Raw genomic sequence first — 27,410 nt, forward strand, 5'->3', positions numbered from 1 at the left:
ACTCATCATCATCCTAATGAACACACAACCCTCTCATGTGCTACTTTAATAATAAAAAAAGATCCACACATGAAAGTCTTCTGTGAAGCAAAACCTAATTTCACATTAGTGGAGAGACGTTAAGGGACAGGGACAGAAACATGGACTGTCACAGAAACATCTCACACCACCGACACAGAGACCTGCATAAAACCCTGAGGAGGAGACAGAGAGATACTGCATGTTGTCATGGCAACACAGCATTTGGCCAGAGATCAGCGGGTTATTTAGCTTGTGTATGTTCGGGGTTCTGTAGTGGCACAGTGTACATACTGTCGTTGAGTGTCCCACTGAACAAAATGAAATCTATATCATGCATCTATGCTGTCTTATGATTAAGCAAGTAGTTAAACAACAGACAGTTAATCAGCATCTACTTTGATAAGTTAAATGTTACATATATTTGGTCTTATATTGATATTTAACTAAACGTCTTTAGGTGTTGGACAAAACAATCAATCTGAATGTGTTTGACAGGCTGATTTTAGGGGGGGGGGTCGGACAACTTTTGGACCAAAACATTTAATTGAGGAAAAATAACTGAATGAATTTAAATGAAACTAATGGTTGCTGCTGCTCTCACGTTTCATCATTTTTGACATACTTTTGACGTGCGCCTGCAGTAACATCACAGCAGTCAGACCCGTCAGCTGCTCAAACATCTCTGACACTGACGAATGTCTCAGCAAACCTTTGATCTCTCCTTAGTTTCTCCACAAAGACCAGCGCAGGAAACAGGCAGGTGACATTAGCAGTGGTAGCTGGTAGTGAGTGCTGATTCTAACAACTGTAGCTAATCAATGTAACTCAGCTACACTAAGGCTAAGGCTATAGCTAAGGCTAAGATTAAGGCTAAAGCTAAGGCTATGACTAAAGCTAAGGCTAAGCTTAAGGCTAAAGCTAAGACTAAGGCTAAAGGTAAGGCTAGGACTAAGGATAAAACTAAGGTGACTCCTGACATTTTAAAAACTAAACAGTTAATAGCAAAAAGTAATTGAGAGACATTTAAACACAAGTCAGTGCCCATCTACCATCCTATGGTTCATATAAGCACTAAGGCAGGTATGAGCAGCAGCGTAAAGTGAAAGGTTGAAAAGGCGAAAGTGAAGACAGGAACAGGAACTACAGAGAACATTCTGGATGTACAATCACAGAGAGATGAAATCAGACAGAAAGAGGAGGGTGTACAGCAGCGACTACGTGTCCCAGGAACACAGAATAACCTTTACTACATGGAGCTGTGCCATGATTATCCAGATCAGCCCATCTTATTAGTGCCCTGATGCTTTCCTTCCTCCATGAGCAGTACTATTGAGTTAAGCCGAGTCCACCGGCAGTCAGTGTGCCGCTATAATTGCTGACATGGTCTCTTGTCTCTCAGCATGTGGCTGTAACTATGTTAGTGTCGGCTCTGACAGAGCTTATGTGCTAATGACAGAACCCAGACAGCAGCCTAGCTGGGCCGCAGCCCTGACTGCTGCTCAGGAGGGAAGACTGAAGATCACGTTCATGTAAGCCTCCTTTTCTTATCAGATCTTATTGTTAACCATTTAACCACAGGAGCTGTTATCAGTATTATCACTTGACCCACGGAGCGTCAAGGTGCCTTCTCCATCTAAGCATTCACTTCTTCCCTAGTCAAATGGCAGACTGATTCCATGAGCCATGAAGACAGCACTGAGGCCTGGCCCGCATCCAAAAACACTATCTGACACAGCGCTGGGAAAAAGGCTAGACAGGCAAGGCAAAGACAGAGGGCACCAAGTGGAGCTACAGAGAGGGAGCTGGCTGTCACACAGAGAGCACAGAGAAACTGGGCTCAACATCACTGCATTAGCTGGTGAAGAGGTAACGAGGTGGTAGTGAGGCACACCTCAGGGAACGAGACAGACTGTAACACGTCACTCATCCAAAGAATATCTATGAACCCTGCCCACCACTGGTAATGATCCCAGAGTTCACCCTTCAGTCCCACAGCAGCTTCTCACACACACCCACACACACAGTGACACACCTACACACGTCTCTTCCCATCACTCGTGGATACCTACATGAAGTCAGCATCAGAGTGGGCCTCCTCTGGCAGCAAACATAGCGCCACAGTCCGTGTGGGCCCCCGTTGGGCCCATTGCCAGGCCTCACTGCCACCAGCACCCGGCTCCCACCTCCCCCCGAACAATCCTGGGAGCTCACATGTAAAACCATAGCTCAGGCTCTGGAGGTTATTCTGCCAATTTCCTGTGCCTCAGCTCTGCTTCATCCACACTGCTGGAGGCTTGGAAAGCTCAGACTGATGGTTATGAACTTAAGTTGCTCCAATAGAAGACAGAAAGCGACTGAACAAAATAGTGAGCCTTCTGCTGCCGCCGTTGTTTATCATCCGTAATCTGATGTCTAATATCCTGACGGCACACCTTTAAAGATGACGCTGACACGCCTGGTGTGGTGCTTCTCTGTGCCGCCTCCAACAGATTCTAACTGATGGAAACAAAGGGAGGGAGGGAGGGAGGGAGGGAGGGAGGGAGGGAGGGAGGGATGAACATTAGAGGCAGAGAGAGAAAGAAAAGCTGGAGAGTGAAGCCGGACAGAGACAGAGAATGAGGAGAAAACAAACTGATGGACAGAAAAGACAGAAATAGAATAGTAGAGAGAGAGGTGAGGGAGAGAGGGGGAGGTGGGGGAGAGAGGGAGAGAGACACAAAGAGAGAGATCGAGCGAGCAAGCTGTCGGACTCTCTACCTGATGGGTCGGTCGGCCAGTTTGTACTTCCAGGATCTGATCTATTATTCATACACTGAATACAGAGAGGGACACAACATGCTCAATATTATTACCGGTGTGTGTGTGCGCGTTCTTGTATTGCACACTTAATGGGACCAGAGAACTGGGAGAACCTCCCCCAGTTTGGGGCCCACAGTGTTTTGTGGGGCCATGTGCACCAAAAAGCTTCATTTAGACCTCAGGAGGATGCTCTAAATATTAAAGATGGGGTCGCCACAGATACTTCCTAGCTATGCAGATAGTGTTGGGTGTGTGTTGAACTTTCAGACTGAGATGTGCTGCCCCCCAACCCTCAGCTCCAGCAGACAGTTGACAATGAATGTACTGAGCACGGCAGCCAGTACGTTTCATGTGAATTAAATGCAGCTGGCTGCATAGCACGTGTGAATTTTACTATTCTGACTTATTCTCCGAAGCACCTGTCTGAATGCAGGGGTGCAGGGCTGGTCGGGGGTACACAACTATTTCTTTGAACCTTGTATATAATGATAATACAGGCTTCTTCTTCTTCTTTTTCACTTTACCTGTAGGACTGCCTCCGCCCGATGACATGGGCATGAGAGCAGTCTTGTTTGTGGTGCTCACAGAGTGATCTGGCCAAGAGACCTGACTGTGAGACTATTCCTCTGAGAGAAGTCTTTGTAGGAACTACCTCCTAGCAGTGAGGTCTGTGAACTGATCTGTGTTTTTGCAAACATGACTTTTCCATGATGTGAGCACCACAAACAATATTCCATTCTCCTCTGAGACTAATATCTGAAAGTCTGGACAAATGAAACCCACAGGATTTGCATGGCTAGATACCACTTAGTTAGAGGTACTGCTGAGACAGGAAATATGATGTAGGAGTGAGACTGAAGGTTTATCAGACACCAAAACCCTGTTTGTAACACTACCTGCAGCATTTTATCCTCATTGGATGTCATTCTGAAAATATGTGGTATTTTAGAACCTGATGCATCACTGAGACTTTCAACACCACTAACAAATGTTACTGTGTGCTCCACAAACACACACTTCTCTTTCTTTTGGTCACCAGTCTCTGAAATGACACTGTGCTGTCTGCTGAGCACCAAGAGGAGAGTGAAACACACACCAACATGCTAAAAGCTGTGTAATACAGCAGATACACAGAGTAGATTTCTTGTGCTGTTGCATGTATGGTCGACCATCCATCATTTATGTTCCTGGCAGAGAAACAGCCCGTGACCACAGCTGCCGTCCATCTGTGTTTGCACAGGTGAAGAGCTGTCACCGATCCAGAGGTCAAGCTGCTCCTGTGTGTGTGCGTTTGTGTGTGTGTGTGTGTGTGTGTGTTTGTGTGTGTGTGTGTGCGTGTGCGCTACATTTGTTCGGAGCATTCCTACATAAAGATGTCCATCCATCACCCTGTTGGAGACAAACACATGAGACAGACTCATGACACTGATCCACAGCGCCTCACAGTATGAAGAGTGTGTACGTTTTTAGCATGTGTAACTCTACACACTCACAGCTAAGTGACAGCACATTCCAACTGTCTCCACTGTGTCCAGGTTAACCTGACCGTGAGACACACGGCCACATTATTTAGTCCGGCTGCTAAAAGCACAGATAGCAGATGCATTCTTTAAAAGCTACAGTCCACATATAGTACCACATGTAGCTCATGAGGTCATCGTCCAGGGGTTAAAATGACAGTATCCATGTTGGCTTCAGCCCAGGCTGAGCAGAAATAGAAGAGGACACCGGCTCCACAGGGGTATTAACTAGAGAAATACTCATATGACATGTGGGCCAGGATCAGGTCTAGACCTGTATTTATCAAGGTAAAAATTAAAAGGCAGATAGCACTGAAGGCTTTAGCGGGTAACTAGTTACTATGTTCCACTGCATGTTTCAGCCCCATCCAACATCGGCTGTAACACTGCCGGGTGAACATGTGACCTCCTCTGTCCACAGCACGGCCCACTAGAAACACTGCAGGAGCTTCAGGGTTTGGGTCGTGGTTCTGTCATGTCACTGGCACAGCTGGACTTTCCTCACTACAAGAAGTCATAAGGCTGTGAGCACACTGGTTTGTGCTAGAAGCAGGTGATCTGTGCAGAAGCAGCAGGTCAGGCAGTCAGTCCGAAAAATTATCCAGTTCTTGTTAAAACTGTCTCTTTTAATGAGCTGACTGAGCGTTCCCAAAGCTTCTCTCCTCTCAGGGAATGTCGGTGTCTGAAAGCCATGTCCTGGCAGCTCCTTATGACTGGACGTGATACAGAAGCAGTCTGTATCGTTTTCTGGGTTAACAAAGTTGATCAGTTGCATTGACACCTAGTCATAAAAGTAGAGCCAATTACTGTTAGAGACTCTGGCAAGTTACTGATATCCCATCCGATAATATGGGCCCAGATCTACGAACCCAAGATAAAGAAAACCCTCACAAAGGACGTGTGACTGCAGACTGAAAACCAAACTAAGGTCACTGCAGGCAGGGCGAGAAGAAGTCCTGAGGAGCTGGGAGTGGGCATGCCTTGTGGCTCTTTGGCTTTTCTCCCTGTCTTGCTGATGTCAGTGTTTCCAGCCGAGGACGGTAAAATGGTTCTTAGAGGTCTGATTAGGATGCTCCATCGATAACCATTATTTTAGATGGCCAAACAAAATGGGCTTCCTGGCACACATGGGCCTAATTCCTTATTTGGCTTCCGACTCCCCTCATCAGATGTTATCTCTCTAGCCCCGTGCTCTTGTCCTCAGCCTGAACTCTGCTGACATTGCCCTGACGTCATCACCTTAAAAACAACCTCAGCGTGGACCTATTGGAGGGCACACTGCTGTTAAATTCAGACATCCAAGGTCTTGTTCAGTGGGATTCAAGGACTCAGATTTGCACAGTAAATCATGTCCTTAGGGTTCGTCTTATAAAGTGAGGAAATCAGAGTGAAATCATTTCCTTTGAATCTGCTGCTGACAAAGCCTCCACCGTCCCGAGGCACACTGATCAATTCTGATGCTGTGTTTTCATTAACAAGATGAAGTTAAGGACATCCATGACTTCTGAAAATTCCCAGAATGGTTAAAGAACCCTGTTCAATCATTTCTGAGTAAAACAAATGACGAAGGAACATCTGGATTTCAAGACGATGAAGCTCTCTTGGTTCATCTCTTACACTGAGTGTAGCTGTTTAAGCTCAAGCTCCAAATAGTTCTTAGTTCCTGATTTAGAAAAGCAACAGAACAAACTAATTATAGCCAAGAGTTTGATTTGATTCACACAGGATTAGTATTATCATAGAACCTCTGTCTTGATCAAAGTACTAACATTTTAATTAGCGGGGGATCCTGTGGCAGCAGATTCAATCTGCTGACTGGGTGTCTATCTTGGACTCCCTCACTGTGCCTTACACGGGCTCTGTTGCATGGCAGAGGATCTGAACCCCATGTCAGACGACGAGGGTCATGTGTCACAGTGACACAACCTGCAAGCAGGAATTAATTATAGTTTCAGATCTGCCCAGCAACAAGTGGATTAATATGGGGAGTGTTTAGTGGGGTAACAGGGGAGGGGACTTAGACTCAGCAAGTAACAGGTGATGTGCTTTTCATCATGGACCTGGGACAAACAACAACTGGGTCAGAAGTATCTGCATCTATTACCACCAAACCTCAGAAATAGCAGTAGAGGCTCTGTAGATCAGGCTGATGAAGCGTGGGAAACGTGGAATTATTGCGGGACAGGAAGTCGATTGATTGATAAGAAAGTGTACATTAGTGGATTACCATCCAAGTCATTTTTCAGAGAAAATGCCAGAAAGGAGGTGCTCCAGCTCTCGATGGTGAAGACTTCCTTTCTTTGCTTTCCACTTTAATAGGACAGTAAACTGGACAACTGGACAAAACACGCATCCTGGCAAATTGTGATGGTTTGATTGTTAAGGTCATTGAACAAGAAAGTAACTGATTAATCAACAAATATTCAGTGGGATAGAAATAATAATAGAAATAATCCTGATTGGGAACAGCGATAAATGTCCAGCTGTTAATGCTGTTACATGTTAATTCCACTATAAGGAGCTTTAAAATTCCAGCAAACGTACTCTGTGTGACAGTATCATACACACAACATGCTGTATCAGCTGACGGAGGTTCGCTGTCAAAGCACATGCTGTTAGCTCATCATGATGTTAGATCATCAACAACATGTTTTTGTAGCTGCACTGTTCCATCTGATGGAGATATTCCACATGTCTTGAGCATCATTTGATCTAGTTTTTTTTAGTTTTTGGTACCTTGAAAGGATGCACAGACTCCACATTTTCTTTCCTGATAATGATTCTGTTACCAGCGCTCTCTTTTTCCCAAGTTTACCATCTGTATCTGTACACTGTGTGGAACTGATCTACATGATAGATTATAATGACACTGACGGAGAAACCTGACTTGCTTAAAAAGAATAATGTTTGTCTACACAGCCCTTATAAAGCATAATGACTGGTTTAAGAACTATGTTAAGCAGGGATGGAGACGGGGTAGCCTAATTAAAGAGGGACAGCAGCAAAAGAAAAAACATTGGTAGGTAATATATTCAAGCAGGAAAATAGAAATAATAGAATAGATTTTCTTTGTAATTCAAGATTAAATCAGACTACAATGTTACGCATTTCCTGTATTCTAAAGACAAAGTAGTGATAACGTTACTCTGTCTGGGACGCTCCTGTTTAGCTGCTACCTTCACCCATAAGCGTCCATTGGACACACAAAACCAATAGAGCCATGAATTATAGATTACTGCATGACTCATCACCAGCTCGCCAGGCTAATGGCAACAACACAGACCAAGTCCTTTGAGTGAGGGAGTCCACAGCAGCAAAGAAGAGGAGCACTTCACTGAGTCTTCTTCACTGAATAAGATGAGCTGCGATAAAGGAGAAAGAAACATGAGGAAATGAGGAGAGCAGCTGCACACCAATGAGCTCCATCAGCTTCTCTGGTGAGAGCAGTCTGCCATCCGTCACACGTGTCAGCGCTGCATTACAACACACAGCAGCAGGTCGATCAAAGGGAGAGGAAACATCATTCATCATCCTTCTATAAACATATTTCATCCCTCAGAGCCTTTTTGACTCCTGGGTCAGGCTTCCAGAGATCTCTTCCAGCACACAGTTGTGGTCAGTGGCCTGACATGGCTGTATGGATGCTGGTTTTGGTGTGACTTGACTTCTAGGAGCTGGAGTTGGAGTTGAATGGGATTTGGCCATTTTCAGTGTTGTTTCGTCCTGTTCAAATACAGACAACCTCAACTAGAGGCTTGTGGGTGTTTACTTGTGTCTCAGGACAAAAGATGATGCAGATGACGGTGGCCCAATAATCACTTTTCTCAGATTACTGTCATGGCTGCCACAGATCCTCACCACAGCTAACTGTGGTCACTGGAAAGAAATGGGTAAATTCCACATATGAGATGGAAAACAATGACGAGTTTGAGATTCCAGCAAACATGACGAGTCATAGGACGATGGCTGAAAGACGGAAACACCTCAGTGTGACTCCAGTCTTGTGGTGTCAGGGGATGTTTTACCCATCTGATGATGATGATGATGATGATGATGATGATCAAAGTTGTGCTCTTCCTCTCTGTTTAACTGTGTTGCGTTTCTGTGTTTGTTTTGGAAGTTTTGGGTTTAGTGAGTTTCTGCAATGATAATGATCCCTTACTCTTTGGCCCTGCGCAGAGAAAACACAGCACTAAGGCATGTTTTTCATTAGCCAGCTTCCCTCCACATTCTAGACCAAATAAGAAACCTTTTGTATCACTTAGCAGCCAATAAGTAATCAGAAATGTCAGCACACAAATGCCAAACTGGGTCTGTCACGTTACACCAGAGAACAGTGACAGCTTATTTTGACACTGTAAAACGTCCTGCTAAGAGTGGAAAAAGCCAAAGATTCATGGCCATGTTTCTCCTCGAAAATCCAAACACCCTCACGGCACTCTTAGGGCACAGAACGCAGACACTTCACGGCTACGTGAGGTGGATTTCAGGCGTGATGGTGTTCTGAAGTGTGTACTTCAATGTCTCACCAAGGAAGTAACCAGCCACAGCACACACTCCTGACAAACACAAACACATACTTGTGCTCACATGTCCAATTAACCATGGCAACTGTGGTCAGTCCTCCCTCCAGCCTTCTTCACTGTTGCTACATGACTACAGCCTCGCTCAACGAATGAAATTACAGAATGGCTCTGCAGCCAATCAGGGAGAACCACTATGAGGCCTGGCGTCCTGCTGAAATGTGTCTAAAGCTCATGGGACAGAATGGTTAAAACGTTTAAACACACAAATAGAGTTACTTTGAGAAGAAAGCGGCAGTGGACTCCATTCATGTGTGAGTCACTTTAACTGCATGATGACCGTGTGCAGGGCTGGACTGAATTGGCCCATATATCGATCTGACTCCTCCGCCTATCATCACATGAGCTCTTCTCATCTTCACAGCCTCACAGTGTTTACAGCGATACACCAACAGTGACTGATAATCAGTACCTAAAAGCATTGCTCCCATTGTGACCCCTCCAATAACTGTTGTTACTGCTAGAGCTGCCATCATTTTTATTATCAATTAAAGTGTGGATTCATCATGTAGTTTAACTGTCATGTCAGAAAACAGGCCTGTTACACTTTCCTAAAGCCCAGAGGGACGTCTTCACATTGTCTATTTTGTCAGACCAAAACCCAACAGACATAGAACTGACAATGATAGAAACGCATCACATCACCACATATACAGGAAGAACGTTTGGCATTTCTGCTGAATAACAGACTCAAAACTTCTGTCAACTGTGTCACTGACTTGATTGATTAATCACTTCCATTTAAGCCAAACCAAGTTATGTCATTCATAATCAAAGACAAAACAGACACAAGAGACACACTGCTGTTCCCATCAAACAGCCGGGTCACACTGACAACTCACTCCTCAGGACGATCTGAGCTCTGCTGATCTTCTGCTGATTCTGGGGGAACCACTTGACTCTTGCAGCAGCAGGCATGTCTGAGGACACCTCAGTGATGGGCCTCAGGGGTCTTCGGTCTACCAAATCTACTCAACTGAAAGCTCTTCCAGCTACCTGACTTTTGTGCCCGTCCTGTCTGACCTGCCTCCTGTCTCTCTGATGTCTCTCCAGGCCTCTCTCTCTCTCTCTCTCTCTCTCTCTCTCTCTCTCTCTCTCTAGTATCGGCTCCTCTTCCAGACCCTCAGTCTGTCTCTGTTGTCCAGCTCCAGCTGTGTTGCTGTGTGTCACTTTGCTAAACTGGGCTTTGATTCCAGAAACCATGAGCTCATCAAGAAAAAGAAAAGTGGGGCAGGCGCACAGATGGAGGGTTGGGGGGGGGGGTCCCTTGTTGCAAGGTTGGTCACGCGCTGTCATGATCTGACGAGCACAAACACGTTTACCCTAAATGTTTACTACAGGCCTTCACCCCTTGAACTGTACGAACAGACTCACTGTGGCCGAGGGGGGGTAGTTCCTCAGTGTGTCTGTCTAAGGTTTCAGCGCCCCCCCCCCACAGAGGTTTGACAGGATCGGGAGCCACATGGTGCTCTGTTGGCAGGGACTCTAATGACTGAAAATAAACGATGATCCCAGTTAGCAACGTTTCACACATCTCTGTGGAAACGAGCTGCTGCCAAGGCTGAGTCTGGGTGGACACACTGTGATACCTGACAGAGAACAACTCATTACTGATGCATCATTAGTCTGTTCACCTCTGTCTGATTCAATGTGACTAAGACTTTACCTCACTACAGTTTTTAGCTACATAGGTACTTTACATGAGTATTTCAACTGCACCACATCTCAGATGTATACACATGATGTATAGAAAGAGACTAACCACACTCCATGAACACCTGGCATTGGAATGTCATTGCTGCTAGATAAGTGTGGTCAGATGGTATCAAAGAGAGGGAAGATGATCAGGACTGAGGGGGTTGAACTACCAGAAAGAAGCATTGCAGATGTTCAGGACAGCTACAGATACCTTGAGATCCCACAGGCCAACGGGAACCATGAAGAGGCTGCAAGGATTTCTTGATATCAGCCAGATACCTCCACCGAATAAGGCAGGTTGTGAAAAGTCGGCTGAATGGGAAGAACAAGGTCTGAGCCATCAACACGTACACCCATCAGATACCCTGCTGGTATAATAAGCTGGCCAGAGGAGGAGAAAGAGGCCACTGATGTCAAGACAAGGAAGCTCCTCACAATGCATGGGGGGTGTCGTCCCAAGCCCAGCACCCAGAGACTGTGCACTAAGCGGAGTGAGAGAGACTGAGGACTGGTGAGCATCAAAGCCACTGTCCAGGATGAAATGTACAAGATCCAGAAATACATCTGGAAGATTGCCCCCTGATAATGCAGAAGAGGAGGATGAACCTTCCTGGAGGGACAAGCCCCCACACAGCATGTGCCACCAACAGATAGAACAGGTGGCTAATTTCAAGACATCCTACCAGTGGCTGGAAAAGGCTGAATTAAGGGACAGCACAGAACTAGACAGCACTAATCATGTCAGCACAAGAGCAGGCACTGAGGACAAGATCCATTGAAGTAGGGGGCTACCACACGTATTGATTGACAAAAAAACAGAAGAAGGTAGTGGTGATAGTTGTAGTAATCCCAAGTGACAGCAACATCAGGCAGAAGGAACATGAGAAGCTCGAAAAATACCGAGAGCTAAAGGCATCAGTGGCGCCAGTGGTGATTGGAGCACTGGGGCCCTTCAGTCTCAGTAAAATACTGTGATAAGTTTAGTTTATTTTCCATACAGCTCATTTCTGTTTTCGTTGTGGTTGGTGTTGTTCAGGTCTAACTGCTGCTGCCCCTCATGTGATCTCTAGGACAGAAGAGGCCGTCGTGCTGCTGCTCACATTCCTGATGCAGCTGAGAAGCAGTCAGCTCACATCCAACAAACGCCACAGGTCAGGTCAGGACAGCTGTGTCTTTTGACCCTGTACTCAGCACAGCCATGTTTAGAGGAAAACAGACGCAGGAGGAAATGCTTCCACAGCTCAGTGCTGCCATGCTGCAACAGGAGACCTCCATCTGTCCACACACTTTTCTTTGGGGGAATCAGAGAGAAATGTGTCACATTTACACACAGATCTCTCCATCCATCGACCAACCTCTCCCCTCCTCTACAGATTTCTATCAGTGACTGTTTGTGTCCCCCCGCCCTGAACTGACCTGACAGGAGAGGATTACTGGCTAGACCACAATACAGACAGACGCCCAGTGGCCTGTGACCCATCCCTCCCCATCCTGATCCTCCTCCATCCCACTCCACTGCAGCCTTTTTAGGAGAAAAGAGAAACAGAGAGAGTGTGTGTGTGTGTGTGTGTGAGAGAGCTCACACAGACTCTGGTCTCCGTCGACTCGACTCTCTACAGTGAAGCGAGGATGCAGCTGGTTTCAGAAATGTAGGACCACCGATGGAAGTACACACAAATACACACTCTCTCCACATGTCAGCAGTCGTCACATTCACCTGCTTCCCTAAGATGGAAACTATTCTGTGCTTGGTTCAATAGCTCACTTACACATTCCTTCATGTCTTAGAGGAACAGACACACACACACACACAGCCTGCCAATGTGGGAGCCTCCTGAAATAATTGTAAACTTGTGGTGTTGCTCAGCTGCTTTTTGTCGACCAAACTCTGAAATAATCAACAGGCTCTTCTTTGGCTGTCCGTGTCATCACTGAGCCTCAAAGACGGGTAAGAGAAAGAAAACAGTTTCACCTGCACCAAGTTATCTGTGTTTGTAGCGTAGATTCAGCATTGTGGAGAAGATGAGAGAAGTTGAGAGGTCGTCAGTTGTTGATCCCCAGCTCCTCTAAGTCAGCATGTCGAAGTGTCCTTGGAGAAGACACTGAACCCCAAGCTGCTCCTGAAGCATCAGTGTGTGAATGTGTGTGCTTAGATTCCTCCTGCACAGATGATGGGTGAATGAGGATGTGATGGAAAAGCGCTTTGAGTGGTGAAAATGACTAGAAAGGTGCTGTACAGATACAGACCGTTTCCTTCTGTTTGAAGTCTGCCCATCACTGTTATTATCGTGGGGGTCGTGGTTTGAGAAAGCTTGGGAAACACGACAGTAAAGTCTACTGTAGAAATATTTCCTCTTCACAGGACTGGAGGAATAAAGAATGGTGCTCTTCATTTAACTCTGCTTTAACATTAACATGTTGTTTTACAACTACTCCCACACTAAACACTTTTCTGCTTTGGGGGTATATTTTTTGTTGTGCTAATTCTCTGTAAAGCAGGACGAGGAGTCTGAGAGAGACTACGAAAGTACAGAAGAACAGCTTGATCGTACCAAGAAGGAGATACTCCTCGTCACCCTTTCCTCTCTCCCTCACAGCAAACACATTTAACATTTCTGCTCCAGTCTTATTCATGTGTGTCTGGCCCAGGACAGGAGAGGATGCTGGACCACCAGCAGGCTGTCAGTCAGGGCTAGAAGTCAACATTAAAGCAGCTGTTAAATGATGCTCAGTTGAACAGAGACGTCTGCTACGACTGCTTGTCCGGTCGTTTGTCTCGTTCCATTTACTGTCCCGCTAGTAGTGGCCGCCCAGGTCAGTGCCTGGTGATGTATGTCTCTGCTGATTATCGAGCTGGTCCTGTACGCTGTGCCTGGATTAGCTCGCCGATATTTACTGCTGCTGTAAAGTACTTTAGGTGAAAGCTTAGCGAGCTAGTCTGCAGCACTCAAACACTGTAAATCATGTGTAGAGAGAGAAATGCACAAAAACGTCAGACTATCTAGTTGATAATCAGGTTGGAGACTCCATCCGATCAATGTGTAGGAAAACGATTGAGGAACCAGATTTTCATACAAATACACTCAAATGTTCCCTACAGTGACCTCTGGAGGCGTTTTGTCAGAGAATTTTAATTCTGTATGTGAAAAAGCCAAACCAGAAGCGATGTAACAGAAGAGAGAGCGGTAGACCTAAACAATAGACATGGATGAACGGACCACAGCCTATAAGCACAAGCCTGTTAGACGTCCAAGATATCAGGAAGAGACGAGGGTTGGAAGGAATAACAGAGATGAGGAATGGAGTTGTGGAGTGAGGAGAACCAGAGGAGAACCAGTGGAGAACCAGTGGAGAACCAGTGGAGAACCAGTGGAAAACCAGTGGAGAACCAGAGGAGAACCAGAGGAGAACTGGGCAGGTGTCTGGGAGAGTGATCAGCATTAGCTTATAGATCGATAACATGGGCTGTAGCTGACCCTGTGTTCACATCACTGAAGCTTGCTGTCATGTGTCAGGATATAGCAGTTATCTAATATATAAATACCAATCTATCTATATCAGTTGTCTACTAGCAGGCAGGAGCACTAATACTTACCATAATTGGCGGTAAGGCGCTACTATCAGCTTGTATCGTGTCTCACAATGCCTGATGTAACGCGACAGCTCCGCTACGTTTTATGGTGCTCTACCTTTACAGCAGGAGGGGGCAGGGGCCTGGCTTTCCTTTTCCTGCTATAGGAAAACTGTGGACTCCATGTGCTGACAGGTTAGCACAATAATTTACCATGAAGATATCTGGAATGACACTAAAACCTCCTGGAAACACACCAGCTGACTGTAACAGGCGCTCACTCAGCACCTCCTCCTGCTGCAGCGACAAACACTCCCTGACGTTACGTCATGGCGCGTTTTTAGGAGCTTTGTCGAAAACGGCCACTTTCCCCTCTGACTCTCTGAATTCTTTATGTCCTGTAGAACATGAAATCCTGCAGCACCATTTGAGATGGTCATTTTCAGACAAGGTTAAGTATAAATGTCAGAATAAAATTAACCTGCAAGTTGCTCTTTAAAATACATTTTAATAAGCACATTATAACATCAGTATTTCATAGCCTCAGGAGGAGGATAACCCTACCACATATACGTGTGTGTGTGTGTGTGTGTGTGTGTGTTCAGGTTTGAGGGGGTAAAGAACTACGTCTGCTCTACCAGACGTGCTACTACAGCAGCCACAGAGCCACATGGCAGCATCTCACTAAAACATTCACCTCTACTCAGTTGTTCAGAACGACCAAGGTACTGACAAACAGCGACCACAGTTTAACCTGACCCACCGCTGTCCCGTGATACACCAGCAGCTCAGCACTGACTCAAAGTCTGTTCGCTCCTCATTAAAAGCAGATTAACAGCCACAAGCAGAGCACAGAACCTCAGTTAAGTAACAGGCAGCTGAGTCGTGCTCGTCCAGGCCAGTTTTACCTCTGAGCTGAGGTCAGGCAGAGTCACTATCAGTATTCACTGATTGCTGGACCTACTGAGACACACATGAACATAACACACCGCTTGGTTTAGCAAGACGACAACAAAATACAGTGACTAGAAACCTTTGAAAACTGGCCTGAGGGGGGGGGGGGTATCTTTATTGGTCCTGCTGTGTCTCTACCTGTGGACCCAAGCTGTAAAAACCGCTTACTGTCACTGTTTCAATAAAGGTGTTCAAAAAATCTCCAGTCAAGGTGGTAGCAAAGGTAACAGAAACAGGAAAGTCTTCATGTCGTATTGAGTGTCGGTTGGGTTATATTTAGGTTATGGTTTGGCTACTTTTCTGTGTCCTGAGAGCTGAGGCCGTTTTCAGCCCAGCTGAGCAGGCAGTGACGAGATAAAACAGGCAATAAGACTGGGTTCTAATTCAACTACTGAATGACCACAACCAGCAGAGCTCCTTCATACAGGCACACATGTGCACACACACACGACCCTCTCCAGGCTAATGCCAGGCGCAGGTCATACATGGTGTTTGACTGGCAGCTGTCAGAACCAATCAGCTGACCTGGAAGAACCAGTCAGGGTGTTGAGCTCCCTGTGACAACCTCAGACTTTTCACTGTCATCACTGTAACTCCTGTTCACTTCTCATATTCTTGTTGTTCATGGATATCTTTTTGTCATGTTTCACATGGTGGTCATCTGCTGTCTTTCATTGTCACAAGCTAACTGGACAGAATCCAGCTGACTGGCATCGTAGGACAGGACAGGTGGGATTGGGAATATTTTGCCACCCACCACAGGCACAATGAGCCAGTGTATCCGTGTGTGTCAACTGGATCACAGCCAGTAGTCCTGGTCTGCAGCTAAAGGTCATGTGACCTGTTTTTGAACTTTGCATGTTCTCAGTGAGCTTGACAAGAGGAGGAGAGGCCATGTGGGATCAGCTGCCTAAAACTGAAGCTAGCAGAAAATAATGTAGAAAATAATGAGAAATGGACTGATTCAGTGATACAGTGGGAGACCACAGGGGGCACCCAGTCCCTGGTGCTTCAGGTGCAGACAGAAGCCTCCCCGGCTGGGTGTCATACCTGAATCTGTTCCCTCACCTCCTGTCTGCCTGTCTGCTTTCTACCACCCAACAAATCAGGAATGTCCCCAGACAACATACACACACACACACACACACATACAGGCAGAGTGGGGGGGGGGCAGGACTACCTGTGTCCTGGGAGTTGAGCACCTCCAGGGCGTGCATCATGGCACTGGCAAACACGTTGGCGTCCTCCTTGCTGCCAAAGTTGAGGCCGTAGACCTGGCGGGCGTCACGCCACTGGTGGAAGGTCTGCGTGGCCTGGTTGTACTTGAGCCCCTTGGGGATGGCACAGTTTATCACCACCTGGAGACGGCATGGTGAGGAGGAGGAGAGAGGAAACAGCCTGTAGATTAGTCCTCATTAGTCAGATATCTGGCAAACGGACGCATTTTAACGTAACTGTTCACAACCACCGTTATTTTAGAGGCCAGACATATGAAGCCGGAGGAGAGGCACAGTGGTCTTAGTCTGTGTCTCAGCCAGGACACCGTCTGTGTCCACCAAGAGCCACCTACACCGTGTCACACTCTCCTTAGACACACGAGGACAGCACGTGGGCTGCGTCTCCATTTGTGTGGTAAACACCTGAACATCAGACACCTGAACACGTGTTCAGGTGTCTGATGCTAACGTCGGGGGGGCTCCTCTCTGGGCACCAGGACCTGAGGGACCGCCACCACAGCAGAGTACCCTGTGTCCACCTGTGGACGCTCCACACACTCCACATGTGGCCTGTTAGGAGTCACAACGGTGTGGTTTCATCAGGGGCCCCGCCTGAGGAAGCTCTGGTGCACCCAGAAACCAAACTGATTTGAGAACAACTGTCAGAAAGGCCATGCTGCCTCCTCAGAGGACAGCATGACTCAATAAACAGCTCCTCTGTCCGCAGCCTGTGACAGTCACACACAGTCTGCCCCGGGGGCCGGCTACACTCACTTTAATGGGGCAAGACGTAACATGTGGTTACTGTAATGCGCCTGTGGCAGGCAGGGGGGGCCTGCTCTTAATGATGCCATTAATGACGGACTGGCCAATAAAACAAGCAGCCAGCACATGTGAGGAGGGACTGAGTGGTGACGCGGATGTGGATACAACAAACAGAACAGTGCCACACTGACAACCAACCTGAGGCTCAGAGACTGCAGCACCATCACAGCCGGTCCGCCCCCCTGTCCCAAACATCCTGCGTCAGTCAGCTGATGGGAGCACACATGGACCACAGACTGGACATGGTGGTCTGGGTCCAGGTCTGGATCCAGGTCTGGATCTCAGCGGGCCAGAGTCAGAGCACAGAGGACTGAGAGGAGCAGCAGGCTCATCCTGATTTCACCCTTTTCTGAGAATTATTCATCATCACATTCAATCAGACCCCAGCCTGATCTCTTATCCCACTTTCACCCCCCCCCCCCATCTCTTCATCCTCCCCCCTCCACCCCTCTATTCCTGGTCCCTGTGTCTCCCTGGAATCGGCTGTGTATGAGTGAGTGTGTGTGTTCCTATGAGTGTGTGCTGGCTTTAGAGGAGCAGTTGGAGGAGGAACAGTTCAGGACGAGGGTTCGGTGGAGGGTCAGCTCCTGTCTATCCAGCCTGGCTACTATGGCTTTCATTTCCACGTTACTTCCCACACCTCTTTTTCCACACGGTGGCAACAGTGTGAGGACACACTGTCTGAGCACTCAGACAAGCTCATGGCAAATACTTGGAGGGAAGTGAGCGTGTGTTTTGTTGTCATCGGATGGAAAAAGCCTCTGGTATGAGAGAAAATAGATGCACAAAAAGTTTCTTAGAACTTTTTTTTGCCATGTTCTCTCTCGGGACCCCCCCATGACCCAGGCTGACCGGCCTGCTGCTAACTTCCTGTTCTTTAAACTCAATCATCTGCATATTAGTTTTAACAGGCCTGAGGTCATTATCAGTTATTTCCAGCCTTGTCCCTCCAGAGCCCACTGTGTCATATCTGATGCATAACAGCTGCTAGCACGTGTGCACACAAGCACCACAGGATCCTGTCACATGGGGGGCCCTTTCTTATGTTGTACTGCAGAGGAGGGTGCTAGAGGACTGCACAGTTCTTCTCAGCAGCTTCACATTGTGTCAGAGTCTGAACAGCTGACTTCACCCACAAAAGGCTTCTGGAGTCTATTCCAGTGTGTATTACATTATCAGTGTTCACTTTTCAAATCACAGAGATCTTAAAACACATTGCTGATGTAAAGGAACCACCTCCGTATCAGAAAACTTACGTGAACCCTCTGGTTTACGTCTGGGTTGCAATTTAACCGACAGCACACATGTAGAAAACAGAGGTCAGTGGCTCCTGACTCTCTGAAGCAGACTTGAGTGACTTTAAAGGCAGTGTGTGCCTCTGAAAACCCAACAGCACTGTCCTGTATGTCCAGCTGATGTCCAGCTGACCTCGCTGTGTGGAGGCTCGACGGGGAAACGGCCCGTTTCATCACTGACCTGATGATCTTGGATCTTGCGGCCCACGACGCGGAAGGCATTGTTGCCTGTATGGTGGTAGATGTGGACTCTGCTGAAGCCCGTGGAACCACCAGCTGGGACCCACTTCTTATTGGTGTCGTCGTACACCATGACAGCGGCTCGCGCCTGGCAGATACTCTGTTCACTGCAGGAAGCACAGACACAAAGACAGAAAAGCATGAAACAGTGAGATCAGATGGCCAAAATGCATTCAGCTGAGCCAGTGCACTCCGCTTCACTGATGTCCAGTGAGCTTGTTAACATTGACTGATTCTTTTCTTTCACACTGACATGTGCTCTATCAAAGTCATTCCAGCCTGACAGACTTTGTGCAGGTACGATACAACCTGTTAACTACTTTAAAGTCCTCCTTTATGCCACAAACCATTCTGATTAGTGGCCTTTTCCTTCACTGATTCTAGAGCTACGTTTGTGATATATCATATTCTTCATGTTCCTGCACTGTCACTGTCCGACACCCTCACATGTTACAGTGGCTGTTTGGAAGTTTAATATTAGCTCCGTTATTAAACACACACATCACTTTGCCTTTCAGTGTAGCAGGAGCAGTGAGTCTGACCAGCGTCCGGTGAAGCTAGAGAGCAGAGTGGGCTCACTGACTCAGGACTCATACTCCACAGAGCCAACACTGGACCCCAGCAGCACACACACAGAAATGAACGTAGCCTGTAGCCTTTCCTACAGTCTACAGACGGCCATCGCTGGCACAGGACTTCACATGAGACTGACGTCCCTCTATTTCAGCCCTCACGCTTGGCATTTTGTGACACACACCACACACACAGTCCAGGCACATGGCTTGTAATTCACCACTGGACACCACTGCTGTGAGCCCTGTCTTTAAAGGGATAGTCCAGCAATTTAGTACTGAGTCTGGGGACTCACACAGGACTGTTTCTTTAAAGAAGGATAAAAATGAACACAGCAGACGATGAGCTGTCCTGATTGTTTGTCACCACTTTGGGGCAAACTCCACAAACAGTGATCCTCCTTCTTCATGATGCCAAGAACATAATGTGGTGGAGTGTTGTTGCTGCGTAAAGCAGGCAGAGCGCCCCTCCAATGCGCTAACAGGTGAACTGAGTGTAACTAGATGAGGGACACAGTCACTTATTCACTGCTCAACTCCAATTAGTAACAGCACCAGAGAGGACAGCACTTCACTGATTCACTGAGTACAGGGAAAGACAATGACTGGCACTGTCTGGGAGATGAAAAAAAGGAAAGGGGGGGTGTGATGAGAGGAGGACAGATTCACTTCCTCTGAGACACACACCCTGTTTTCTAAAGTATCTGTTTCAGGGTTGGAAATGCATGAAAACAGAGAGTCCATCCTGGCAGGCAAAACACACACACACACACACACTGTGCCAAAGCTGCTTAACATGCGTCTCACTCCGGCTTTGAAACAACTCGCTGGAAAACGACTGAATCTTTTTGAAACAGCTCTGAAACATTTATTCCCCCTGTGTATTGTGTGCATGTAGACACCAGCACCTCTACAGTACATCGTCTAGTCCACACACACACACACACACACACACACACACACACACACACACACACACACACACACACACACACACACACACACACACACACACACACACACACACACACACACACACACACACACGAATCACTAGTGAACACCACCTGCATGGTTATGAGGCTGAACGCAGAAACACTGGTGGGGCTGTTATCACTGGTTCCACAGACCTAAACCAGCGTTCCCACATCGTACTGCACATCTCACTGTAGAGGAACAGAGGGGGGCAGGTAATGAGAGCAAGACAGAAGTGAAGGCAGGATCATTATTTGATGAGTCGTTGCTCCAGCTGAAGGTTTTTACATCCTCTGCAGGCCGAAGATGAAACCTTCCATCTTTGTTAAAGCAGGCAAACTGGCTGCAATCCCTTCATGTTCCTCTGAGACTGAGAGCAGCCGATCCATTGGTTCCATGCTGTACGGGATAAACTCACCCACAGGGTCATGTTCTGTGTGAACAATGAAGACTTCAACATCTTCAACATCTTTTTCCAGCACAATGTTAAAGCTGTGAACGTGTGTCTATACTGATCACGGCAGGAAGCACATGTTCTCTGATAAAGCTGACATCAGAACAAGGACACTGACCGATGAGGCTGTGAAAACAGTGAGGTGATTTCTCTTTCTAGCTTCACCTCCCTGATTTTATCACACTTTCCAACCTGGTGTCTTCTAGTTGCTTGGTTAGTTCAGCTGACTGTCTGAAGACACTCCATTTACAATGATTAGACAACAGTGGGACATCCTCAGCATGATGAGCTGGAACCAGCCCCTTAGCCTAGCTTAGCATAAAAAAAAACCAGGAACAACAGTTAGCGGGGCTAGTGGAGGGGTGACTTCAGAAGGGCTGCAGGGTGGGGTTTTTAACCCTTTTTCAGTGACTGAGCTCATAGTGTGTCCAGCAGACTGCTGCCTGTGTGAGCCCACAGAATCATACATGTACACACACACACACAAGAAATCCCATGTGGCGAGTAATGAAAAACAACGCGAGACAAACAGAAAGTCTCCTTCACACAGATCTGAGGAGAGCAGAGCAGACAGGATCTTTTCCTCAGACAGACACTGGACACATTAGCGGGCAAACAAAGTGTGCAATTATCTTCCATTAAACAGCAGCATCCTTAGCATTCCTCAGTGAGGTTAGTGGTAATCTCACCCTGTTGACCCTCCCCATCGCCGTGTTAACCCTTCCACTGAACACGTCAGCTGCTCTCCTCCTCCTCCTCCTCCTCCTCCTCCTCCTCCTCCTCCTCCTCCTCCTCCTCCTCCTCCTCCTCCTCCTCCTCCTCCTCCTCGTCTCTCCCCTGAGCTTCCTACCCGTCAGCACGCCTGCTGACTCTAAGTCACATGTGGACGTTGGGGTTCCTTCATGTCTTTCCAGAGTCACAACCTCAGTGTGTCAAACTGTCAGAGCAGAGTGCGGCTCTGAGAGGACCCCGGGGACGGTGTGGATGGACACCCACTGGAAAAGGGAGCCACTCAACCGGTGTCACAGCAGCTGCTTCCTCAGCGTCTGATGTGGTGTGTGTGTGTGTGTGTGCAGTACTGTCTGTCCGTCTGTCTGATTACAGTCTGTCCTCCGTTATGAACAGGAAACAGGGAACACAGCACACATTGCTCTGACAATACAGTGAGATCAAACCAAACCTTTGAATAGATATTCTGTGTATGAGCCTAACGTGTCTGCTGCTCACTTTGATTTACTGCAGCTTCACAGACACACCACAGCAGTGTGTACATGTGGACATCACTTGCCTGTTAAAAGGTCTCTACTGGAGACACACAGAGAAGATAAATGTGCTGCCGATGTGACGAGAATAGGAACGGAGAATGGGATATGAGAAGAGAATATTTTCATGGTCTTCATTAATGTTAATGAGGCTCAGAGTTAAGAACGGTCCTGACTTCAAAGAGCAGACAGAACAGCTCCTGGGGCTTCACCGCCATGATGTCACATCCTGCCAGGATCAGGTGGGGGGGGGGCAAAGGCAGAAAGACAGGAAGCTAAAGATGCAGGCAGATGCTCCCAGTGTGTGTGAGGCGGTCCTGGGGAGGCCGCAGCAGCTCAGTGTCAGCGCTCAGTAACACTGGAGGATGTCCCCCCCCTGGCTGGGGAATCAAACAACACGCTCTCCTCTGCCCTTCAGTGCTCCTCAGAGTTCTCATTACCTGCTTATCGTCTGGCTGTGCAGTAACTCAGCCCGTGACTGTCCTGACTCACTCCATCAACACCACGGCTGGAAACACACACTGATTCCCTGACAGGCCAGGGTTACGTAACCAGCCTCCCCACACGGCTAAACATAGAAACAATCCAAGGAGGGACACTGAAATCTCATTCAGTGTGGCTGCCAAAAGCAATGGGACAGATGCATGATGACTTCATTGTGTCAGGCCGCGCCCCCTCTCAGTGCACTGTCCAGCACACACCACACCTTTCCCCTGGTAGCTGGGGGGGTCTCATTCCTTTTTAGTCCTCACGTTTCAGAAATGTGTTTATCAGAGAGGGGAAACTTATTTCATTACAAACTAAAGGCCAGTGTCACTTGACACTCTGTGTGTTCATGTCATGTGACGTTAGTGATGCTGAACACACCGTCTGAAGCTGTGACCTCATTAATCATCAGCATATAATTCTAATATACTACCACCATCATGGACAACACCTCCCACCCTCTGTATCAGACTGTGGGGGCCTTAAGCAGCTCCTTCAGTGAAAGACTGTTACACCCTAGGTGTAAGAAGGAGTGCTTCTGCAGGTCTTTCATTCCGACTGCAGTCAGACTGTACAATGCTGCATTATAGCCTGCTGTACCAACCACAATCACTACTAAATGCACTTTATTATACTCAACTGTGCAATAATCCATAGAATGTTTCCATCCCATCCCATGAGCTGCAATAACAGCGAACTCTTCCCACTGTGGAATCAATACAAAGTTTTATCTTAAAAAGGTTTCATCTTACTATTACCACTACTATTACTACCATTATTACTACCACTACTATTACTACCATTATTACTACCACTACTATTACTACTATTATTACTACCATTATTACTACCACTACTATTACTACCATTATTACTACCACTACTATTACTACTATTACCACTACTATTACTACCACTACTATTACTACTACTATTACTACCACTACTATTACTACTACTATTACTACCACTACTATTACCACTACTATTACTACTATAACTACCACTACTATTACTACTATTACTACAACTACTATTACTACCACTATTACTACCACTACTATTACCACTACTATTACTACTATTACTACCACTACTATTACCACTATTACTACCATTATTACTACCACTACTATTACTACTATTATTACTACCATTATTACTACCACTACTATTACTACCATTATTACTACCACTACTATTACTACTATTACTACCACTACTATTACCACTACTATTACTACTATTACCACCACTACTATTACTACTATTACTACCACTAATATTACTACTATTACTACCACTACTATTACCACTACTATTACTACTATTACTACCACTACTATTACCACCATTATTACTACCACTACTATTACTACCACCACTACTATTATTACCACTACTATTATTACCACTACTATTACTACCACTACTATTACTACCACTACTATTACCACCACTACTATTACTACCACTACTATTATTACCACTACTATTACTACCACTACTACTATTACTACCACTACCATTATTACTACTATTACTACCACTACTATTACTACTATTACTACCACTACTATTACCACTACTATTACTACTATAACTACCACTACTATTACTACCACTACTATTACCACTACTATTACTACCATTATTACTACCACTATTACTACCATTATTACTACCACTACTATTACCACTACTATTACTACCATTATTACCACCACTACTATTACCACTACTATTACTACCACTACTACTACTACTATTACTACCACTACTATTACCACTACTACTATTACCACAATTACTACCACCACCACTATTACTACTACCACTATTACCACTATTACTATTACTACCATCACTACTATTACTACTACTACAAAATGGGAAATGGTCTGTATTTAACACCTTTCTAGTCATTTTGACTATTCAAAGCACCTTTACATCACATCCTCATTCACCCATCATTCATATAGGAGGAATCTAAGTAGTACCACTACTGCTACTACCATTACCTCTATTACTATTACTACTGTTACTATTACTAGTACCATTAGTATTACTACCACTACTGCTACTACCATTACTACTACTTCCACTCCTGCTCCTCCTCCTACCAGCAGCTAATTTTCATGTAGTTTTCTGTGATCCAGCTGCAGCGAACGCACCGCTGCTGTCAGCGGAGAGCAGCCACATACTCACCGCCATGTCTCCACAGCCACCACGCAACATGAGCTTCCTCACCTCCACCTCACCTTGCAGCATCTCCTCGTCTTGGTCTTCCTCTGGGTGTTCATAAACATTCACCAGGTGCTTTTGACCAGGTCTGGATGAATGTGGGCGTGAGGAGGGGATGAGTGGCAGGTGGGTGTGCATACAGGTCCAGCCTCTGTGTGAACGTTCACTGTTAGTGTGAATCCTGCACTCTAATTTATGAGTGAGCCCCCTCATATCAGATCTGTGTACCCGTCTGAGGGCTCCTCATTGAACTCACTTTTTCCTTATTTCATTTTCACAGACATGTCAATGGAATGATTAATCAAGAAATCAGCTGGCAGATTTATGGGGAATGAAAAGAAACCCATTGAGGTTAATATAGGTTCTCCACCTGTGCTACCACAGAGGCTGCCCACAGTGCTCCTCTGGTACGGCTCCACCCGTCTGTTCTCAGCATTCACTCATTCCCACTTCTGACGGAGGTTTCACTGAACTGTCAGGCTGCTTTTGGCCTGAGCAGATGTTCACTTCCTCCCATAGTTCCACACTGTTAACATTCCAGCCATTCCAGACCTCATGGTGCGACGCTGTCACTCATCGCTCCCAAGTCCTCCGTGTCCTTTAAGACAGACTAACACACACACACACACACACACACACACACACACACACACACACACACACACACACACACAGGGCTGAGGTATTTCTTTTCTCCAGCTACTTTCTCTCTCTACACTGACTCGCTCTTTTTGGCACAAAACCCTCCACTCTGCTCTGAAAGGCTGCGGTCAGCTCTATCCAAGTGGGGGTGGGGGGTTGATATTAATGTTGAAGAAAGCTTTTCCAGGCTTGGGTGTGTAATCAAGGGGGAGCCCTACTGTGAACATGGGGGGGAGGGGTGGTTTGGGACTGAGGGTTTGTTCAGGGAGGAGTGCAGCTGGCTTCAGATGGAGGGAAGGAGCTTCAGGATGGAGCAGCTCTGGACGGCATCCCAGCTGCATCTACATTCTGTCTTTTTCCCCACCCTCAACAACACCGTCAGTGTCCCCAGCTGCTTTGTCACACTCAGTTTAAAGCCTCCTGCACCAGAGACTCGCCCTCCTCCAGCCAGTTTTTATTCACCTGCCTCTCTGACTCCTCATTCCCCTCATCTCATTAATCAGCTATCACTTGGGGGGGGGCAGACTAGACAAAGTCCCTGTTGACCCACTGCCTGTAGGTATTGAGCCAATGTTTTAATCCCACAGGAAATCAAGACAGAAGATGTCAAAGTGGTTTCAGATTTTTGTGTCAGCATTTCAGTCCCTTGACAAAATGGAAAAGAAAGGCTTTGATGAAGGCTTTCACTCTCCTGGTTACAGTCCCCTGCCCATCTCCAGCGCACACCTCCTACAGACACGAGACAAGCAAAGTCCAGAGCTGCAACTAATGATTCATCATCACCGACTGAAATTTAGATTCAGCTTATCAGAAACAAAAGTTGGTTGTGTCCAACCAACAATCCAAAGATATTTAATTCACAGTGACCACTGGCTGAAGCCCACCCCTGAAAACTTTAATGGTAAGGAGTAGGTTTGGCTAACTGGTTACATTCTGTGTTCATGGCCAGCACATCCATATCCCCACTGTGTGGTAGCCAGAGGGATCTTAGTATTCGTCTAATACTGACCAGAACAAAATTCATTTCCCTGGTGGGTAATAAAGAACATCAAATCTAATTAGGTTTAATCTAATGGGGAATGGTTCTTGGTTATGTTACTATGTGTCCCTTTCACTGGCTCCAGGAAACTGGCTTTTCTATTATATGTACAACCTGCCAAACTGCATCTGTCCAAGTCGCAACAACTTCCTCTTTAAACTGAACTGAAAGAAGTGAGAGGCCGTTCATCTAATTGTAGTCACTTCATTCTGTGTTTTCAGTCTTTATGAATCCAGGCCACAAAACCAAGCTGAAAGTGATCGCTGTGCCCAGCCGACACCAGTGCACAGTGAGACGCAGTGAGACACGATGAGACGCAGTGAGACACGATGAGGCACGATGAGACGCAGTGAGACACGATGAGACGCAGTGAGACACGATGAGACACGATGAGACGCAGTGAGACACGATGAGACACGATGAGACGCAGTGAGACACGATGAGGCACGATGAGATGCAGTGAGACACGGTGAGACAGTGTGAGACAGTGTGACACGGTGAGACACGATGAGACGCAGTGAGACACGTTGAGGCACGATGAGACGCAGTGAGACACGATGAGATGCAGTGAGACACGATGAGGCACGATGAGACGCAGTGAGACACGATGAGACGCAGTGAGACACGATGAGGCACGATGAGACGCAGTGAGACACGATGAGGCACGATGAGATGCAGTGAGACACGGTGAGACACGGTGAGACAGTGTGACACGGTGAGACACGATGAGACGCAGTGAGACACGTTGAGGCACGATGAGACGCAGTGAGACACGATGAGGCACGATGAGACGCAGTGAGACACGATGAGACACGATGAGACGCAGTGAGACACGATGAGACACGATGAGACGCAGTGAGACACAATGAGGCACGATGAGACGCGGTGAAACACAGTGAGACAGTGTGACACGGTGAGACACAGTGAAACACAGTGAGACATGGTGAGACTGGAGTGAAATACTGTGACGTGGTGATCAACTGTCCCACAGCACTACACTGGACTCCCCATCA

At 46.7% G+C, this 27,410-nt stretch overlaps 1 protein-coding gene across 4 annotated transcripts in view; it reads right to left on the reverse strand.

The window, feature by feature from the left end:
* The window catches only part of enah (ENAH actin regulator), a 97,157-nt gene that overhangs the window by 33,414 nt on the left and 36,333 nt on the right, over positions 1–27,410 (reverse strand). For all 4 annotated transcript variants that reach the window (XM_070849152.1, XM_070849155.1, XM_070849153.1 and 1 more), the window contains exons 2-3: positions 18,665–18,830; positions 16,327–16,504 (exon numbers count right to left, since the gene is read on the reverse strand). In XM_070849152.1, coding sequence (XP_070705253.1) covers positions 16,327–16,504; positions 18,665–18,830 — 344 coding nt within the window. The remainder of the gene's footprint in view (positions 1–16,326; positions 16,505–18,664; positions 18,831–27,410) is intronic.

Source organism: Pempheris klunzingeri, chromosome 18 (genome assembly GCF_042242105.1).
Source record: "Pempheris klunzingeri isolate RE-2024b chromosome 18, fPemKlu1.hap1, whole genome shotgun sequence".
In the NCBI taxonomy this organism is placed as follows: Eukaryota; Metazoa; Chordata; class Actinopteri; order Acropomatiformes; family Pempheridae; genus Pempheris; species Pempheris klunzingeri.